Source organism: Botrytis deweyae (genome assembly GCF_014898535.1).
Source record: "Botrytis deweyae strain B1 chromosome Unknown BDEW_007, whole genome shotgun sequence".
In the NCBI taxonomy this organism is placed as follows: domain Eukaryota; kingdom Fungi; phylum Ascomycota; class Leotiomycetes; order Helotiales; family Sclerotiniaceae; genus Botrytis; species Botrytis deweyae.
Window position 1 is genome coordinate 591,370 of NW_024066214.1, and position 19,106 is coordinate 610,475.

The 19,106-nt window shown below is 42.7% G+C and overlaps 7 protein-coding genes across 7 annotated transcripts; 2 read left to right on the forward strand and 5 right to left on the reverse strand.

Moving 5' to 3' along the window:
• Positions 1 to 326: 326 nt before the first annotated feature.
• Positions 327 to 1,147, reverse strand: EAE98_003883 (uncharacterized protein; the record flags this gene model as incomplete). Its single annotated transcript, XM_038951503.1, has 2 exons — positions 327 to 502; positions 607 to 1,147. The coding sequence occupies 2 exons, from the start codon at positions 1,145 to 1,147 to the stop codon at positions 327 to 329; spliced, it is 717 nt and encodes a 238-aa protein (XP_038811976.1).
• Positions 1,148 to 4,536: 3,389 nt separating this feature from the next.
• EAE98_003884 (uncharacterized protein) lies at positions 4,537 to 5,574 on the reverse strand (the record flags this gene model as incomplete). The annotated part of the gene is made up of 3 exons (XM_038951504.1): positions 4,537 to 5,059; positions 5,114 to 5,379; positions 5,452 to 5,574. The coding sequence occupies 3 exons, from the start codon at positions 5,572 to 5,574 to the stop codon at positions 4,537 to 4,539; spliced, it is 912 nt and encodes a 303-aa protein (XP_038811977.1).
• A 1,852-nt stretch (positions 5,575 to 7,426) lies between these two features.
• On the reverse strand, positions 7,427 to 8,211 carry EAE98_003885 (uncharacterized protein; the record flags this gene model as incomplete). The annotated part of the gene is made up of 3 exons (XM_038951505.1): positions 7,427 to 7,561; positions 7,620 to 7,924; positions 8,199 to 8,211. 3 exons carry the CDS (start codon positions 8,209 to 8,211, stop codon positions 7,427 to 7,429), a joined length of 453 nt encoding a protein of 150 aa, XP_038811978.1.
• A 1,642-nt stretch (positions 8,212 to 9,853) lies between these two features.
• Positions 9,854 to 11,826, forward strand: EAE98_003886 (uncharacterized protein; the record flags this gene model as incomplete). Its single annotated transcript, XM_038951506.1, has 5 exons — positions 9,854 to 9,975; positions 10,115 to 10,268; positions 10,326 to 10,476; positions 10,532 to 10,596; positions 10,645 to 11,826. The coding sequence occupies 5 exons, from the start codon at positions 9,854 to 9,856 to the stop codon at positions 11,824 to 11,826; spliced, it is 1,674 nt and encodes a 557-aa protein (XP_038811979.1).
• A 667-nt stretch (positions 11,827 to 12,493) lies between these two features.
• EAE98_003887 (uncharacterized protein) lies at positions 12,494 to 13,392 on the reverse strand (the record flags this gene model as incomplete). The annotated part of the gene is made up of 3 exons (XM_038951507.1): positions 12,494 to 12,876; positions 13,024 to 13,262; positions 13,319 to 13,392. The coding sequence occupies 3 exons, from the start codon at positions 13,390 to 13,392 to the stop codon at positions 12,494 to 12,496; spliced, it is 696 nt and encodes a 231-aa protein (XP_038811980.1).
• A 506-nt stretch (positions 13,393 to 13,898) lies between these two features.
• On the forward strand, positions 13,899 to 14,876 carry EAE98_003888 (uncharacterized protein; the record flags this gene model as incomplete). Its single annotated transcript, XM_038951508.1, has 2 exons — positions 13,899 to 13,956; positions 14,083 to 14,876. 2 exons carry the CDS (start codon positions 13,899 to 13,901, stop codon positions 14,874 to 14,876), a joined length of 852 nt encoding a protein of 283 aa, XP_038811981.1.
• A 1,188-nt stretch (positions 14,877 to 16,064) lies between these two features.
• EAE98_003889 (uncharacterized protein) lies at positions 16,065 to 17,163 on the reverse strand (the record flags this gene model as incomplete). The annotated part of the gene is made up of 3 exons (XM_038951509.1): positions 16,065 to 16,120; positions 16,214 to 17,005; positions 17,064 to 17,163. The coding sequence occupies 3 exons, from the start codon at positions 17,161 to 17,163 to the stop codon at positions 16,065 to 16,067; spliced, it is 948 nt and encodes a 315-aa protein (XP_038811982.1).
• Between the last annotated feature and the right edge of the window lie 1,943 nt (positions 17,164 to 19,106).

Sequence of the window (19,106 nt, forward strand, 5' to 3'; positions counted from 1 at the left end):
TGATACAATAGTAGACCTACTGACGACAGCCGCTTGGCATAATAAATCAGCAATTGTAAGTAACTTCCTGAGCCAAAGCACTATGGAATCTCAAGTGGTTGGTCGATTTCTCGCTCCTGGTGGCTTCTCGAAGCATGAACCTGAAATTGATATAGATGTCCCTATATCATTCTTCTGTTGTCTTAACAGATCTATCTTTTCTGTATCTAATTTTCGTATCGTGGCTCGACCCATGGTTCCCGGGTATTATCATATTCCAATAAATTGATCATCTCTCATCAATCAGCTAGAGTATCAACAAATCTCCACGGATGAAGACACCACTCTCATCTGATAATCTCTCTTCCACCACTTGCAGCGCCTCCCTCCTTCTTTCCACCAGACCCAGCCAACCAAGCTGCCGCATCAAAATTTTGCAATGGATTGGCGCCATTGGCACCGCCTGTAATTCCACCACCACTCTTCTGGCGCTCCTCAAATTCTGCCTTGAGTTCTGGATCCACTGTGAAAGATGTCCTGTTAGCATAGAAAACAAAGAATATATTACATGGCATGATTGTGAAGCCTCAAATCTGACCCCCAGAAACTCAAGAAGAATACACATACTATTATCCATAAGATAAGGCATTCCAAACACAATAAGCATGCTGAATCCAGCAATCAAGATCATAGGATTCTTCAATAAACTCAATGGCGAGAACCCCACTCGCTCAAGATAATAGTTTTTCTCGACTAGTGGCTTAACTTCCGCTGTGTATTTATCATCTCCAAGTTTAGAAACCGGGATTATCTCTCCCTTGTTGCTCCATTCGTTGGCGCGGAAAGTGGTGAATGCTTCGATGGGAATGAGATTTGACTCGGAGGATGCAGGATGAATATCGACGCGGAGAGGAATGAAAGCGTGGGTGGAAGAGGAAACGGTGAGGAGGTAGGAGCCGCTGGTAAGGTTGCGGAAAGAGAAGGAATTGGATGGAGTGAGAGGCGCGGTGTGCGTGTGAGAAAGGGTACTGAGGATTGCGTGGGTGGAGGGGGGGAGAGTTGATGGGTTTAGTTGAGGAGTCGTTGGGATTGTGAAGATGAGTTGAGTTGCGAGAGAGGAGGGGAGAAGTGAGAGCAGCGAAAAGACGCCGAAGATTGAGGGACGCATTTTCTAGGTGTTTTGGGGGAGGGTGTCTTTTTTGGAGTTGGGAGCTACTTGAGGGTCTGGTTGGTGATGTAAGGTTAAACGTATCTTGAGCCGGAAAAATGAATGGTCCGAGCTTAGGTAACCTTGGGATTATACATTTATCACATCTATTTCACTTGCAACACAAACGTTCACTATTTTTGCACTGATAATATATCATAACTGGTATTTATATATCAGAATATGTATCGGGTTATATATCAAAGTACTGCTTACCACGATCTTAAGGATATGTCGTGTAGGCATCTTGTAATACCTCTCAATCCAAGTGCAGCTCCTACTTAGCAAGCGCAAAGTAAGAAAGGAGACAGAAGATTGATATGCCTATGCAATTTACGATACATCTATTCTTCTTTCTAGGAAATGTTTGATTGTAGGGCTCCAGCATTCGAAGCATATTGCACAGGGATAAAGGATATCATGAAAAGATATGGAAGTTGATTTTAGACCTTTTTCATCACATCATTTCTTTTGCAAGTGCAAAATTCGACGACGATACCATACTTCTAGAATTTTGCTTTGATGATTGAGTATTGACCTGTCATGTTTGTTGAGAGCTATCAGCTCAATCACAGTATAAGTAGAAGTTATTTCTCTATCATAAATGAGAAGACAAATCTCAACTCCACAAATTCAATCCCATGTTTCTAGGATCAAATATTTCTAGCGAATTTAGTATTTCGGCAACATGTAGGTGATTAGAAAGTATGCTACCCTATGTATACTTCGTCACGGCAAGATTTAGACACTCGTTAGAGGGGAAAGAGAGCCATAAATACAATATCAGCGGTATGCAAAACTTCTTCCAGTCAACCAACATATTGTCAATCAATCTTCACTTTGCGGAACAAGTGGCTATAGTCAGGGACGTATGTAGCATCGAATAGGTCCACGACACCAGCTTCTGACAGATTATTGCTTCGAGAAACACTAGGAAATACTATTGTAGTAATTAGAAATCAAAGTCGATGCCGAGGTATTGTTTATCAATGATGATTTGTTTAGCCAAAATAGCACCATGATGTATTCGTCTTTGAGATTTCACAATCCAATCTTTACACCTACTGATTTCTATCAACATATAATGATATTACTAGGTATTTTAATAGCTCTACCGACTTGCTTTTCACACTACACACCTACAGTTTCGCCATCACATTGCAAAGTTGCAATTCAACAACGATTCTACACAATCGTGGAATAATATACTCGTCAATTACCGAGTCTTGAAATTGTCATCATAGTCGTTTTTCACAATGATATTGTGAGAACAAGTCGATATTCAAACGAGTGGCCGCGCATGTAGCTTTCTACATAGCTTCCACTTACCGCCACAATCTCAATAGCTAGAGAGTAGAGTCGGGTTTCCAGAGGTAAGCGAGCAGAGAATAGGACATAAGACGTGAGTGACCATCTTTTGTTGTCTTGTAGAACATGATGTGCTTCATTTATATGCAAGATTGTATTTCTGGAGCATTAGCTATATAGAATACAATCGCAGAAAAATTCATACCTTATGACTTCCCCTACAAACAAATATCAAGAACCAAATCAGCACATCCCACCTCACCTCACCTCGCCTTCATCAACCAACCCATCTCAATCCAATTAAACCATACACAAATAAATACAAATCACACCCTCCTACGCATCAACCAAGCTAAACAGAAACAAACTTCCACAAAAACCCAGCATCTCCATATACATACCCAACATACCCTTCCCAACATGCATATCCTTCCCAACTCCCAACCAACTAACTAGGTAGCAAACCCAAGCATAACATAAAAGCACATATAATAAATCCTAGCGAACCCCTCATTTCTCCACCACAAAACGACGTAAATCATGAGTTTAGCAATAGCTGTAATAAGTAGTAGGTAGCCAGTTGTTCCCAAGAATGCAAGCACTGCCTTGTGATTTATCACTACCTACTCATCAGAAATCTACCACTCGATCGATTTTTTCTCCGAGACCCAGATCCTCCTGACTTTGAATCTCAATCTTCATCTCAATCTTCATCTCAATCTTCATCTCAATCTTCATCTCCACCGCCAAACGTAAGCATCAACATAAACATAAACATTCGTGTTTACGTATACATACTCGTATTTGTAGTTCCGGGACCGCATTCTCTGTTATTTCCTTCCCACCCCCTTTCTCCCCAGAAATATTCTTCTCTGCCTTATACCACCAACATAAAACACACCACCTTACTAGTACATTCATGTATCTTTATTTTTCTTTTCTTTTCCCTTTTTTTTTAAAAAAAAAACAAGGAAACAACACGCATCGAGAATAACAAACAACCAAAAGTCACCCGCAAAAAACAGTCTTCCCTAGCACTCATTACCTACCTAGGTAGCTAATCACCATCGAAAAATCACCACCTCCTCTCTTCCCTCCTCTCTTCCCTCCTCTCCACTCTACTCTAATAAATCAACTCCCTCCCCTTCCGCACCCCATTCCGCCCCCGCAATCCAAATCTCCAAAAATAAACACCTACCTACCTGAATACACCCACCAACCAGAGTGCCCTCGCAACACAAAAACCCAACGAGCAAGAGAGGCAAACACCAAAAACAAAACTACAAAAACATACAACAGTGGGGATTCGCTGGTGGTCACCCACCCAACTACCAATCCACCGATCTGAAGCTTGTGTATGGCAGAGCGGACGGGATGCCCAATTCTCTTCAGTCTATGGTCGTATGTATCAGCAGATCCTTTAAATATATCTATAATCTACTTCTCTATATTCAAGCGCAACACCAGCCGAAAATACTTTGTTCGATTTCCGATGTAGCTATTTCTTATTACTCTACTCTACACTCCAATGAAACTATTTCCGAACACGGATAATAGAAATTCTAGGCTAAGGCCTTATTAGTACCAACAACACAATTACTGAATACTAATTCATGGATTTTTGTATTTTGTATTTTGGAGGCCAAACATATGGAAATAGAATTCTCGTAATAGGAGTTTCAGAAGACTGTTCTTTGACAACCATCATTCGCCCCAAATACTCTGTTTGTTGCCTTGTTCCCTATCGCGAAGCTTATCCGTATGACGCTTTCCATATCTCGACTGTTCGAATATGCGCTCAGGGAAACTGTACGATGTGATGTATAGGTGCGATACAGCCATTGCAGCCGAATCATTACAATTTCTAAGAGAAAGTTTAAATAACATATACATAGAATTATATATATAGGCTAGAGATCACAGTTACCAAATATTACATCTGGATCCCTGTGTCAATAGAAGGACCTGATTAACATTAAAACCATCATCGAAGGCGTAAAAGACAAGTATATCGTTATTGTGCGTTACCAAGCTCGACCGGATCAAAGCATAGCTATACCAGCCAAGACCGCTACAACGGCAGAACCCATTTTCCACCAACCAAAAGCCGACGCGCCGTTGCTTATTTGGGAAACGATAGGGGTAGGACTAGTTGTGTTGGAAACGCCTGTAGCGGCTGGGACTGTCGTTGAGGTCGCGGTATTATTTCCACTGATTGAGCTGACACTTCCGGCTCCAAAGCTGCTTGATCTTGCGCTACTACTATTGCTCTGCTGTTCGATGCTTGAGGTGGTCCTGGTGGTTATACTTGTGCGTATTGTAGCAATTGGCGTAATGGTCGGTAAGCTGCTTATCGTGTGTATTGATGTTGAAGATGACGGGAGGCTGCTCGGGCTAGAAGATGTACTGTATACAATGCTTGTCGTGCTTGCTTGAGCAGGTTGGATAATCGAGGTCGGTACGACACCATTGACGACTAGACCAGTAGTCAAAGGAACTGGAATGAACGTATAGTCAGCTCCCGTCATCGTCTCGGTGTATATATTCGTTCTATAATTGTGTGTGCTAAATAGACGTCAATTAGCTGTCATCGTTGTCCTAGGGTCCTTGGATTCCTACCAGACAGCAGATACCGTGCCATCAGCCGCACAATTCCATGTTTGGCTATCGTCGCCAGGTTTTATGAAAACGACGGTGGATGGTCCCTCAACCACAGTTGCTCCTGCAGTAAGAAAGCATCTGTTCAAATCAACAACATTATAAGATGCAGGACCGTCGCAGTTAGGAGGTCCTCCATCACGACCAGGTCCGTTACGGTGGATACAGGCTACGGTTGTGTAGACTGCAGGAGCGCATGCAATGAGGTATGTCGTTGCTTCGGCATTCTATATGAAGATCATCAGCACAACCGCTTGGGTATGATAAACATGCTGCTCGGAGAAATTCTCCATCCATACCTCACCGACAATCTGAGCGACAACATCGTCTTGTCCATATTCTGGGATGAAGAGATTGACCGATTGCGCAGCGACAATGCTAACGAGGGAACTAAGTAGCGCGGTACGAGCAGTTGCGACCATTGTGAACTTGAAACGAATGACAGATGTTGAGGAATGAAGATGTATAATATCACAGGCGTAGAGAATGAAAATGCAGATATTGAACGAAATTGATACGGCGGAAAGACTGTTGCGATGCAATGTGTGTGTACTTTGAAGAAGACTGAAAAGGAAAAAGAGTATGCGAGCGTAGAGATTATATGATATAAGAAGTAATCTCGCTTGAGATCATAGTATTGATTTTGTGACGATGTAACCCGAATCGCACACCCCTCTCGTCGCATTCGCTTGTAGTCGGCGGAAGCGATATGAAAGTGGGATAAGCAGTCTTCCACAAATGGTGCGTGCTGTTTTACTCTCGGGTTGATAGGCACCGCTTGAACTGAAGCAGATATTGATATGTAGGGCAGGATATCATAGTAATCCGTTTGTCGCATCTTTCGAATAATTGACCGCCAGTATTGCTCATCTCTGAATTCTCAGAACTCGATACTGTATACTCGTATTAGCTTTGCAAAGTGAAGATTGAAATGCATGATTGTTTTCTCAGAACAGTTAATGTTCGACAAGGGTTGTAAGCAGTGACAGTCTGACTTCCTAGCAACGGTTTTTACTTCGTAGAAATTGAATAGTGTTACGATGGATAGTCAGGTACCAACTGTTGGTACGACACAATTGGTCAGTGTGGCTGGGGATTTTAAGTGCTGCAGGTGGGTCAGAACTGTTTTCGGACCGAGAGAGCTAGGCCTCGATTTCGATAATAGGTGCAAGGGTAATCTTCTCAATCCAACCTCGCTATTAAACTACACTTACCCCACGTTTCTCCTTATTAGCTTAGTATTTTCAATACACGAGATACCCTTACCTATACAGTATTCTTGGTTGTGACAGTAATCTGATCGATTACAATAAAGGCTGCTTTGGTCTTGGAGGTTGAAATATCTTCTGGATCTATCAACTCAGATTGATACTTATATACAAGCGAGGTATCCTGGGCAGTATACAAAGTAACTCAGTATATCGTAGACAAAGATACTCTGTAGAAATATCATCTAGAGGTACTAACGGTTTCTAGTAAATAGAGTAAGTACATCATCACCAATACTCTAATCTAGAACGGGTTTGTACCCTTGAGCCCTAGCATTTTCCATATTCTAGGTATACTTCTAGGTATACTTCTAGGTATACAGTTAGACTTTCCGAGGAAAACTAAAAACAGTACGAAAACGTACCAAATTTTGTATACTTCAAAACAAAGAACTTTAGAAGCAAAAAAAACCAAAAAGACGTTTTACTAAAATTGGAAATTTGGATTCGGGACAGCGACAGTAGCAATAGAACATAGAGATGGCCCAATTCTCTTCAGTCTATGGTCGTATGTGACAGAAGATAGGAAATTTGGGAATATATTTGGAAAAGTCTCAAGGTGGTGAGCCTATGAGCGAGCTGCGCGGTGACAGTGGGGAGATTGTGGTAAGGTTCATCACTGGGATGACTTGTTGATACCATCTACCTTGACAATTTTATTAGTATATTCAATCCAATATACCAAGTCGAAGATTCCGAGTCTCGAAATGAAACACAGAAAACACTTCAGATTCCAAAAAGGAAATAACACGCATATAAAGACCACGCATAGTTCACCCGAAAAGAAAAAAAGCCCTTGTTTGAAAGAAATTCATATTCTGCCTAATAAAGCTGTGCAATTAATGACGATTAAATCATAAAGTCATAAAAGTGAATTGATTCAGAGTCGAGATAATACACAGACGAAACGGAATACTCCAATCCGAACGTCATTTCCTTCCCATACCATAACCCCATTCCGTTAATCCTTCCCAACGATCATACCCAATATTAAAGCGTAATACATTTACTCGAATGGGTTGGTGTGGGTTCCCCACCAGGTGAGGAAGAGAGAGAGACCGACAGTCTCGAAGACGCGGGCGAGAGCTCCAACGGCAACAGTGTCGAGTGGTCGCTTCTCAGTGGTGACTTGTGCAATGAACTGAGGAGATTGTTAGCAGATTATTCTTGATGTAAATGTTTCTAAATGGATAACGTACAGATGGAGCAGATGAAGCCATGAAGATCAAAGATCCCAAGTATGCAGCACCCTTGTATGAGAGAGTACCGGTAGCATTGATCAAAGCACCAACACCATATGATTGGACAGCGCTACCGACAAGGGAAGTTCCCCATGCAGCAGCGGCGGAAGCAGCCTCCTTTGACTTAACAAACTCCTCCTTGGAGTTGGCAGCTTGAGCTCTGTGGTAGGTTTCGCCGAAGACTGGGCCGAGGACAGCAAGGGATGCAGCGTGGTTGAAGATGGTACCGAGGGCAATAGCCGATGGCTTGACTGGTGGGAGGTCTATTGGAAGCATACGTTAGTGGCAGCTAATTGATGGGGTAGAGGGGAATTGAAAGAAAAACGGGAGCTAGATGGAAGAAGGTGGTGATGGCAAGATAATGCATTGTGAGGATGCATTTTGAGGACATTCCATTGACATTTCAACTTGGGAAGTGTAAATGGGACCAATCCCAAGCTCAATATGTCAATTCCAAAGCTCTCTCACAATGCTCCAGCATCGCCAGTTCCACTCCCATCCATCTCCCATTAAGACTTCCCGAGCATGAATACGTACAGTGAAGAGACATGATGTAATTGATTGAAAAGATTAATTAAAGGTTCTTGATGATTGAGAGTTGATGAGATTGTTTTGTTTGTTTGTATTGATGAGTAGAGGAGAAATGTGAGAGAAGGGAGGGACAAAGAATAGACTTATGTAGCGGGGTGAATGGAAGCTAAAGCCATTACGGATAAAGTTGGGAAGGCACGTCATGGAAAGTTCCAAGGCAGGTGAAGACTGGGTTTGTGAGAGGTTGGCATGATTGTGGAGTAGCAAACAGGTGGAAAATATGAGAATGATCGGGAAATCACTTTTTCTGGGTTAACAAAGGCATGGGATTTCGAGGTGGAGCTTTTTAATAAATTGCAAATCATCTATGTAGAATCTAGATTGATTGTGGATGTGATGTGAAGACTCGAGAGAGTACACATGCCAGTAGCTCATGTAGAGTACCAAGTACACCGTCGAGACAGTATACTTGTTACTTTCAATGAGTATACCGATCGATACCTACCATGGTATGTGTGTACCTTTGGTTTATTTGTTAGACAGGAAAGTACAAAGTAGTCGAAAGTGCTCGTATGCATCCAAGAGAAGCATGTATCCAATGAAAGTATCGATCAAGTAGAAGCATATATCCAATCGAAGTATCTATACCTTACCTAGGTAGTAGAAGTATACATCCAATACAAGTATATATCTCGTAACCCAAATGCTTTTCAATTGATCGAGCGTACTTGCTTTCCCAAAACAAATAACTCACATCTTCGACGCCACCAATAATCTCTCGTGAAACCACAAACTCGTCGTCCCGGCCCAGACACTACCACTAGACTACGTATCCTTCATACCTGTTCCTGTTCCTGTTCCCGTCCCTCTCTCCCTCTCTGTACAATGTACGATGTACCTTAGCTGTTCTAGATCTGATTCCCCCCCGAGCTCTCCCTCATTGAGTTCCACTCTTCACTCCACTTGCAAGCTTTGCTTCAAATTGCCTCGTTGCTTGCTTGCTTTTCCAAAAAAGAAGCTCTGAGCTAATTTCCCCACAACTTTTGCATTCACAACCAGATTTATCCTAGAGTGACATCATACACGGACCTGATTCTCCAACTTTAACATTGTGGCGTTCTGGATCACGATTGGAATTGAAATCACGACCTCGGGAGTTTGGGCATTGACTTTGTGGCTAGTTACCGCCGCTTTATTAGTTTCCGCTCGATGATCATAAAACGGCGTCAATATAGCTTTGATAGCCTGATAGCCTTAGGCATCAACAATAATCTCCTGCCGTGGTGCACTGGTGGTGGTTGCGTACAAAATACCAACGCGCCTAGAAGTGATCCTTCCCCGTTCCAGAACATTCATCCCAACGCCTCCTGACAACTCTGAAACACCGAGCTTAGACCAATCAAATTGTATTCAATATGAAACCAGTCCTCTATTCATTCCTTGGACACGTGATGCTCATTAGACTTTGGTTGCGTACTTTTTTCCCTTCAAAACTCAATTTTCACTCAAAGCATTAAGAGCCCCTTTTTTTCTTATTGTCGCCGATACTATCTTTGGTCTGAAGATTCCATATCATGTTATTTTGGTGTTCGTTTTTACTTTAGGATTGGGATTTTGGATGGTTGTGAATTTTGAAGCCGGCGTTAGTGAAGGTGTAAGATATGGAGGACCAGGAGTCTTTATTGGGTCATCGGTCGAATGAAAGGTCGGGCGCAAGCAGTATTGCTAATGCATACCAATATGCTTATCGACGAACAGGTTTTTGGAGAGCATCTTTGATTGTGTAAGTTGGATTTGGGTTTCTTTATTTATGTTCGATTGTCTACCCAAGTACTTCTTTTTTACTACCATATTTTGCTTGTGTTAATCTGCATCTTATTTTACGGAGAATTGTTAAACTCAGCTAACAATCAAAACTCTAGACCTTGCTTATTTTTAGCTACACTTTTTCTGACTCCATTATACATGATGAATAACAAAGTACAACCAAAAACTAGACATATGGAGTTCAGAAATGTAGTAGGATATTTTCTACAAGATGATCAGAATACAAATTCGGAGACCTTCAATTACACTGTAAGAGAATTTACAATCACGTTGTCGGATATTAGACTAATATAACTATCTACTCAGGAGTCGAACTTTGGGTTAAAAGATCGTGTGTATGATACGGATGCAGAATTTGACCCGGAGAGGCAGAAGACTCAATGGGAAAGATTTGAGAATCATGTTGTGAAACTCAACAATCAAACTCCCAAGAATGTTCAGTATAAAGTTCTTTACTGTATGTATTCAAGATCACTACTGTCATCACATGATATGCAACTGACAGTTTGAAGTGGGGCGTCATGGAGAAGGTTATCATAATATAAAAGAGACTGAGGTTGGAAAAGAAGCATGGGACGTATGTTCTATCTGACCCTCAATATGCGATTCTTACTGACCTCCATAGTGTTACTACTCTCACTTGGATGGAGATGAAAATTCAACCTGGGCCGATGCTCATCTTGCTCCCACTGGTGTTGCCCAAGCTCTGGTGGCCAACGATTTCTGGGAGAAACTAATCACTACACAAAAGGCATCCCCACCACAGTCCTATTACGTCTCACCCCTGACACGTTGTCTCGAAACATGTTCCCTTACATTCAGCAATCTACCACTTCCGCCCACCTCCCCTCCATTCACCCCCATTATCAAAGAACTTCTCCGTGAAGGTATCTCCTCTCATACTTGCGATCGACGCCGCTCGAAAACTTATATCCACGCTCTCGCCCCTACTTGGAAATTTGAATCCAATTTCCCAGAAGAAGATCCTTATTGGCGCGCCAATTACTCAGAAACTCACGAGACAGAGAATAGAAGATTCAAAGCTCTCCTGGATGATCTATTCACGAATGATAATAGTACTTTCATTTCACTCAGTTCCCATTCCGGAGCTATCAACACTATCTTACGAGTTATCGGCCATAGAACATTCCCCTTAAAGACAGGAGCTGTAATTCCAGTCTTGATTAAATCACAGAGTATATTGGGAGAAGACCCAAACCCAATCTACAAAGGTCCAGAGTTTGCGAAAGATCCGAAAGTGTGTTCAGTGCCTCCACTTCCATCTGATACCCCAAAGCCAGTAAATGATATCGGCCTCCAAAAACCTGAGGACGTTGTTCCTCCCCCACCACAGCCTCCAGCTCCGGAGCCAGCTACTCCCGCCGAGCCAAACCCTCCCACGGATCCATTACCACCCGCAAATCCAAACCCTCCCGCCGAACCACTTCCTCCTGCTGAGCCAAACCCCCCTACCGACCCAACAATACCCATAGATCCCGCAAACCCAGCAACAGTGGAAACGACTCCTCCTCCCGCCGAAGAAATACCTTCTCAAAATGACGAGGTAAATCCTCCAGTCGAAGCAGCTCCACCCACAGATATAGCTGTGAACCCACCCACCGATCCAATCCCACCCCCATCAAACAACCCTCCAACCAATCCCCCAATCGAAGCAAACCCTCCCATCAACGCAGCTACCCCACCAAACGAATCTCTCGAGGTCGCCAAACCCGACCCCATACTACCCGCTGACCCAGCACTGCCTATTTCAGGAGAACTTGGCACTGGTGATGGGGTATCTTTGTAGTTCTAGTTTCTTATTCTGTTAAACAAATACTTAGTTTTTCAAACCAACGGAAATCTCTGTTTCTCGTCATGATGTGGTGTGATGATAGTGTAGCAGTACTGTGATTTTATAGGAAAATGGATTTTGGCGCTTTGCGTTTTGCGATGGATTGAGTGGGAAACTTATGTATGAAATATAGAATATAGATGCGTAAAGCATTCTCGTGATATCATTTTCCGATATAGCTATGTTAGAAGCTTAGCAAAGGCATACTAGGACTCAAGGATCAAGCTATTCTATATTTTTGATCTTTCACAAGCCAAGTTGATTTACAATTCAAAGAAACAAGGAGATGCCAAATATCGAGTATTTTTGATTCTCAATCCATATGATCTATATATAGACTGTAAAAGTAATCTTACTTGAGAGAAGATTACTCCCTCCCCCTCGGGCATCCATGATACACTAGGTATGCAAACTGCATTCATGTTTCCACAAGAGCAGCACCTTTCCTAGATATGATATCATACCATCTATAAAGCCACCACAAACCAGCATGATGAAAATGACTTTTAGACTCCAGGAATATATGCAGTCCTCCTAGCATCCCATACAGATCCATTTAATAACCCTCATTCATTCCGTCTCCTTGAAACAAGGAATCGCAAAATATTTCCACCCATCTATCTCACTTCCCCTCCCTAATAGGCAACGCCTCATTTTTCTCCACCAACTCTCCTACCCCCAGTCCCCTCCCAACCTTAACCTTCCTCTTTTTTTCGCCCGCCTCGCCATCCTTCCCCTCCTCAATCGCCTTCGCGTCCTTTGCGCTTCCTGCGCTCCCGACAGGCTCTCCCTCATCTCCATCCTCCTCATCTAGTATCTGCTCGCGTATATACGATAGGTCCAAGTTCATCGAATAGGCATCTTCACCGTCGGCGTAGTACTTTGCTTCGATTTTCTCGGTCTGGAATCCGAGTGTGTCGCGATAGAGACGGAGTGCGGCTTGATTGGAGACACGGACGTGGAGGGATACGTACTGGGCGGAGAAGGTTTCGACCATTGCTTTTTCTATTGGATTGATATGGTTAGCTTTTATGTTTTTGTGTTTTTATTGTGGAAATTCATAGTCTTGATGTGAAGACCAATTCCCCGTGGGTAAGGAATGGAGATGAGAAGGGATGAGAATGAGTAGGACAAGGAAAAGAGAGACCATACGACTCTGTCTCATTAATTTCTCCGCAATACCAAGACGACGATGGGTGCGCATAACACTCAGACTAGTAATGTGACCATGTTGCACGCCATCCGCAGGATCTTCTTCCATTTTCGCAAGGACGTAGCCGACGATGCGGGGGTAATCGTAGGGGGTTTTCTGGGGACGCGAAACGTCGACTGCGACGAAGGAGAGTTGTGGCCAGGAGAGGGCATGGTAGAGGTAGTATTTCATGAAGTAGCTAGAGGGGGGTTAGTTTGGAGGGGTAGAGGGAAGAGAGGGAGGGGAATGACGAACTTTTCGGGAAGATTGGTGATATTGGCATGTTGAACATGCGGAATATCCGAGGATCGTAATAGTCTAATATCCATATTTATTAATGCGACGGCCTTTCTTCCAATTTTGCTCTTTTCAACGGAGGACTGTGAGGGATTTGAGTGGGATAGCTGGTTGGTTGTTTAGAGCTCGGTTTGACAGGTCAACAATTGGTGTATGGTGTAATGCAAAGCTTCCTCTCCAACCACACGTAACTGGTGCGCTTAACCGATAAGAACTAAGGAAATGATAAATGGACCCCGGGGATTTCTATGCCGACAATTATGTATAACCCCACCATAGAATGCTCAAGTGATGTATGGTGGGGGTATGAGGAAGGTGAATAGGTTAGGTAGTCAATGGAGTGAAGTTGGGACTATTTGTTACACATATATAAAGGCTGAGTAGACGTTTCCTTTTTGCTGTTGTTTATTCGTTTTATTTCCTCGTTGATTGATCAAGCGATCCAGTAATCAAAAGACAAAAGTGCAATCATCACTTCTATATCTGTGATATAAAACAAAACTGCTCGAGAAATTCATATCACATCAAAAACTACGCAATGGCTTCAAATAGACCCTTAGAGGGCAAACTTGCCATCATTACTGGTGCTTCTAGAGGTGAGTCAATTGCTTGTTGTCATTTCTATTCTACAAATCTTTCTCTATGTTCCCCAAGCCTTCTTTCCACTCCTACCCATAAAGTTATACATCCTATAAAACCAACACCAACTAACAAAACCCCAGGGATCGGAGCAGCAATTGCCGAAAACCTCGCATCAAAAGGCGCCAACCTTGTCCTAAACTATACATCCAATTCCTCCGCTACTCTCACCAGCGAGCTCTCCAAGAAGCTCGAAGAAAAACACAGCATTAAAACTTTCATCGTCCAAGCTGATGTATCTGAGAAATCCGGCGCAGAAACCATCATCAGCAATACTAAATCCCATTTCTCAGACCCCTCCGGAAAGTTCCAAATCGATATCCTGGTAAACAATGCAGGTGTATCTAAAAACACACCCATCCCAGACATCACAATCGATGACTTCAACTGGCAATACAAGATCAACGTGCTTGGTCCCCTTCTTCTTTTACAAGCCGCACTAGACTATCTTCCCAACGATAGATCCGGCCGCATCATCAATCTCGGTTCCGTCTCTAGTTCAGAGGGTTTCTGGGGCCAAACGGTCTATGGCGGTACCAAAGCAGCTGTAGATGCCATGACACGAACCTGGGCACGCGAATTGCATGATCGCGCAACGGTAAACTCCATTAATCCAGGTCCAGTGAAGACAGATATGTGGGCAGGTACCACTGCGGGGTTCAAGAAGGAGCTGAAACCTTGGATTGAAAGTACTCCTGGAAGTAAGATCAGGCCGGATGTGGATGATCAGGATTTGGTAGATGATGCGCCAAATGCGGGAGGTAGACCGGCTTACACTTCTGAGATTGCGGGGATTGTGGGTATGTTGTGTACGAGTGATAGTCAATGGTGTACTGGACAGGTTGTATGTGCGAATGGTGGAATGGTTTTAAGATAGTGTTGCTGGTATCTGGCTTTGGGCACCAAGTCTCGATTCGAGGATAGTTGATCGTGGATAGATTCCGAGCAGATTCTAATTGAATAAGTATGACCATGGATATTGAAAAGTTTATACTTTGCCTTCTTGGTCTTAGCAGATCATTTCATCTATTGTAAAGATAACATCGTGAATTGAAACAAGTTCGTCATTATCCACCCCTGATTTTCGACAGATATCATTTGGTATGGTCTCGCTAAGTCGAAGGCGATAGATATATCAAGTTCGGATGAATATGCGCAAAGCTTTCTCATAGATATGAAGAATAACTTCTTAGATTGAAGAAACGAAGATTTCTGGGAAGTTGAGATAGAATGAGAACTTTTCGGGTATCCTTTGATGTTAGGGTAATATTGCGCCGATCATCTGCCCTGTCAATAACGTATAATATATATGAAGTGGTCGCTTATTTGCGACTAGAACTGCATAGTAGATTCGGTGCTGTAGAGTGGCAATGATATCTTTCAAGACGGAATCGGTCAACTTTGAATCCGGCATGATTCGGGTCAACTTGACGGTTCTCGGGTGGCAACCTGTTTTTAGGATGGAAAATCGGTACACTGATGCTCGAGTCTATCCAGGATTCAGAGGAATCTCATTAATCGTCAAATTCCCAGGTTGTCACTGTTTCCTATCGAAATGTGGCTTTTTTGGTTGCGGTACTTCCAATTGTTATTTGTCGAAGTATAGATGAGGCTCACTCTTACGTGGCACCACAGAATATATGCGCATGCTATGGTCCTTCCGAGAGGTATTTTGCTGTTGCGCCCGATGACATAAAGCTTTCTTTATTTTGTTCAACGTAAATCAGCAGACTGATCTCACCAGTTGATGATTTGTGATCTGTTTTTATCGGTGAAAATTGCATGATGAATGAACCAAGGCGGAAGTGGTCAGCAATTAGAACTCTCCAAGCCCACTAGTTCAATGTTGATATACTCGAGTAGTTGTGAAGCGGTGTCTTCGTCTAATTTCTTTAGTCTTACGTGATAGAGACACAGAGCAAAAGTGGGTTTTACATGTAGAGCATTTTATCTCTGCTGGGAAAGGCAGAGAAAATGGGCTACTGGTAAGAGCCATATTGCTTGGACATGCTTATAGCAGAAATGAAGTCTGTAAAGGTCTTCGGTACAAGTTGAGATGTCTACATCAGCACTGTAAGAGCTTATGCGACGCAAGACTTGCTGGCTTTGAGTGACGCGAGGCTATACACAATGTCAGCATCAAAAATGTCAACCTCCATGTGAAAGCGTTGCAACGATCATTGTATAAGTCGACCAATGGTAGGAATGACTTACTTGGAATGATCCAAATTTCATAATACCATTCTTCACCACGAGGCCCATTATTCGGTGATAGGGCAAGATATGTCCCCGCAGATTTCGCAGCGGCCATCATTCCCAGATGGAGTTTCACTATGGCAAGCTCAAACATGACATCGAATTCTGGCTGACCTGTAATCTTTAAATATCGAAGATTTTGTAATTTGCCTATCAATAATGGGGATCGATGGCAATTATCCACAGCAGCTTGCGAATGATATTCGATAGATAAATAATGAGGATGAATGTTGTAAAAATGTTCCTTAGCTGGTGTTTCCACTTGTAATCTAGGAATGATATACATTGGCCATGGATAGCTTAAGCTCCCCGGAAACGTAGGAGTAAGATGTAGAGTCAGTGAGGTCAACGGAGCATTAGAGGCTATGATTTCTTCGAGGATTGGCTCTAGTAATTTGGTCTCGGAAGATGGAACTGATAATTCCAGACTCTTCAGAAATCGAACACAATCATATGTGATGGAAAAAACAAAACGGCATAGGGAAGGTCGATATAACATAAATCGAGGGTTCATCCGACACAAGAATTCAGCCGCATCATCCAGGAACCAATGGTTCACACGGAATAAAACTGCTCCTTCGTGGACGAAAAAGTCGTGACATTCTGCTTCAGAGAAAATATCATCTCGACATCTCAAATTCCTGAAGAGATACGAGTAAATCTCATGCCGAAGCTCCGCTGGTAGATTGAAGAATCCATTACATGGTTCTAAGATATGAGCATCTTCCTGGGCAGGAAGCGTCCGAACTTCTTTCCAATAGTCAGTTGTGTGGTCACAAATTGACTCTATCTCTATGATGGACCGTACTTTTTAGCTTTGATAGAAGGTTTTCAATCCTTTTATATACCCCGGGTTTGTGGGTGGCCTTGTGGTGAAGACGCTGCAATGATTGTGGTACGTGCGGCATGGTCAGTGAAAACTGTAGATCATCACGATAATGACGAATATCTGATCGTATTGGGTGAAAACCGAAAAGGGGTTGAAAGGTTGAAGTCCGGATGCAATAGAGTTGGATTGGATTTCAGTGTAGGGCATAAGGCATGTTGGTGGCTTGACAGATGTTGGGACACATATCAAAAATGTGCTCGTGTTTTCTGCCTTCTACAAACGGATCAAGCAATATCAGCTGTCATCTCCAACTTATTATTGAAAAGCGGAATCCAGGGGAACAAATGTGGTTCAGTACGTATTTACTTGATTGTAAAAATTCGGATGAAACGAGGATTCCGGATAGACAGACCATTTGAGCGCAATTTAACTTCCTGATTGAGGCGACAATCAAAACTTATCCTTGTGGAACGATCAGGGAGAAATCTCAAAGCGCTGATATGTCTTGCCCTGTCTTCTCCGCCCCCTTTGCCTGTTCGCCCTGGTCAAGACCGGAAAATCATCTCCAGGTCAACATCAAGCGCTTGTCACAGTGGCACTGGACTGGCACTACTGCGTACACAATTTGGTACCGAACGAACTCGTAAGCATGAACTCTAACTGAAGAAAATTGTACATGTCATGTCCGTACGAATGTGGGTATGGCCATGCAAGTGGTAACAGACGCCGGACGTATAACGACAAATCGAATTTCATGAGGGAAAAATTAAGAAAGCAAGGCGGCTGGGAATTGCGGCGTAAATGATAAATCCGCCACAATATATACATGCTACTCGAACACGAGAACGAGATATAACCAACAGTGTACCAACAAGACGGTTTAAATTCATTAAACCAAGAGCCCAATGAATCCTCAAGGTTGCGGTATTAAAGGCATGACTCTTCTATTAACATCGCCGATGATAAGAACTGGGACGGGTCGGTTTTCGTCGCTCTTCAATAGCCGTCGGCAACAGCACGAAGCAAGCAGATAGATGCATGCATAATTGAAACTTAACAAATCATGAAGGAATAGACAGAACGTCTTATATTGGTTATGCCCTAGATGTCAAAAGAACGATCTCAATCTGTCAACGTAGTACGAAGAATGGACGTGCAGGTGGATATGTGGAGTTGTGGGTTTGTGGATTTGACGGTGTTGATTCAAGACTCCGCGAAATTGGCCACTTTCTTTCTCTCCCTGAGCAGCACGGTCTAGAACAATCATGAAGTGATATCAGATGAAAGCATACTTAAAGTTTCTAACATAATTGGCAATTCGTCCGATACTTTCCCAATACGTTCAGATAAGAAACAGGAACGTTTGGTTGCAAATAATCAAAGGGCCAAAGACTAGGTATGAAATTGGGGTTACCTTCTGCTCTCCTCGCCACACATTAGTCCATTCTCATCAATCTGGAGTTCGCGGAGTTTGTTCTCAAGGCCCCCCCTGATGCAGGTAGTGTTGCTTCGAAATGGCTTCCAAATAACACCAAGTACCACACCAGCAGCGAATATCTTCTTCGTATTTGAATCCAGGTTGAATGCACAAACAAGTGGATTAAAGAGCCACAATTTGAATCTCGATAGGAAGATGAAGTATAACCAAGAAATTGAAGCTAACATAACGATAAACTGCTCAACTGCAAATGAAAAGAAACGACTATTCATTCTAATATCCATTATCCCAAAGATTGTTAAGTACATTCAATAACTACAGTTGAACAAATGAAATATGACCAAGGAGACTTGAAATACAAAGGGCTGACAGACATCAAGAACCCCATTAGATCTTGCTCAACACAATTATGTACTTGAAAACACAGATCGACCACCATATTATAACATCGTCGCAATAATCAGATCACCAGCCAGAACTTATCAAATGCATATTCCACAATCATAAACATAATACCAATCAAGAATCGAAATCAAAATAATCGAACAAAAGAACTCCGTATATCATCATGGCCGTTATACATA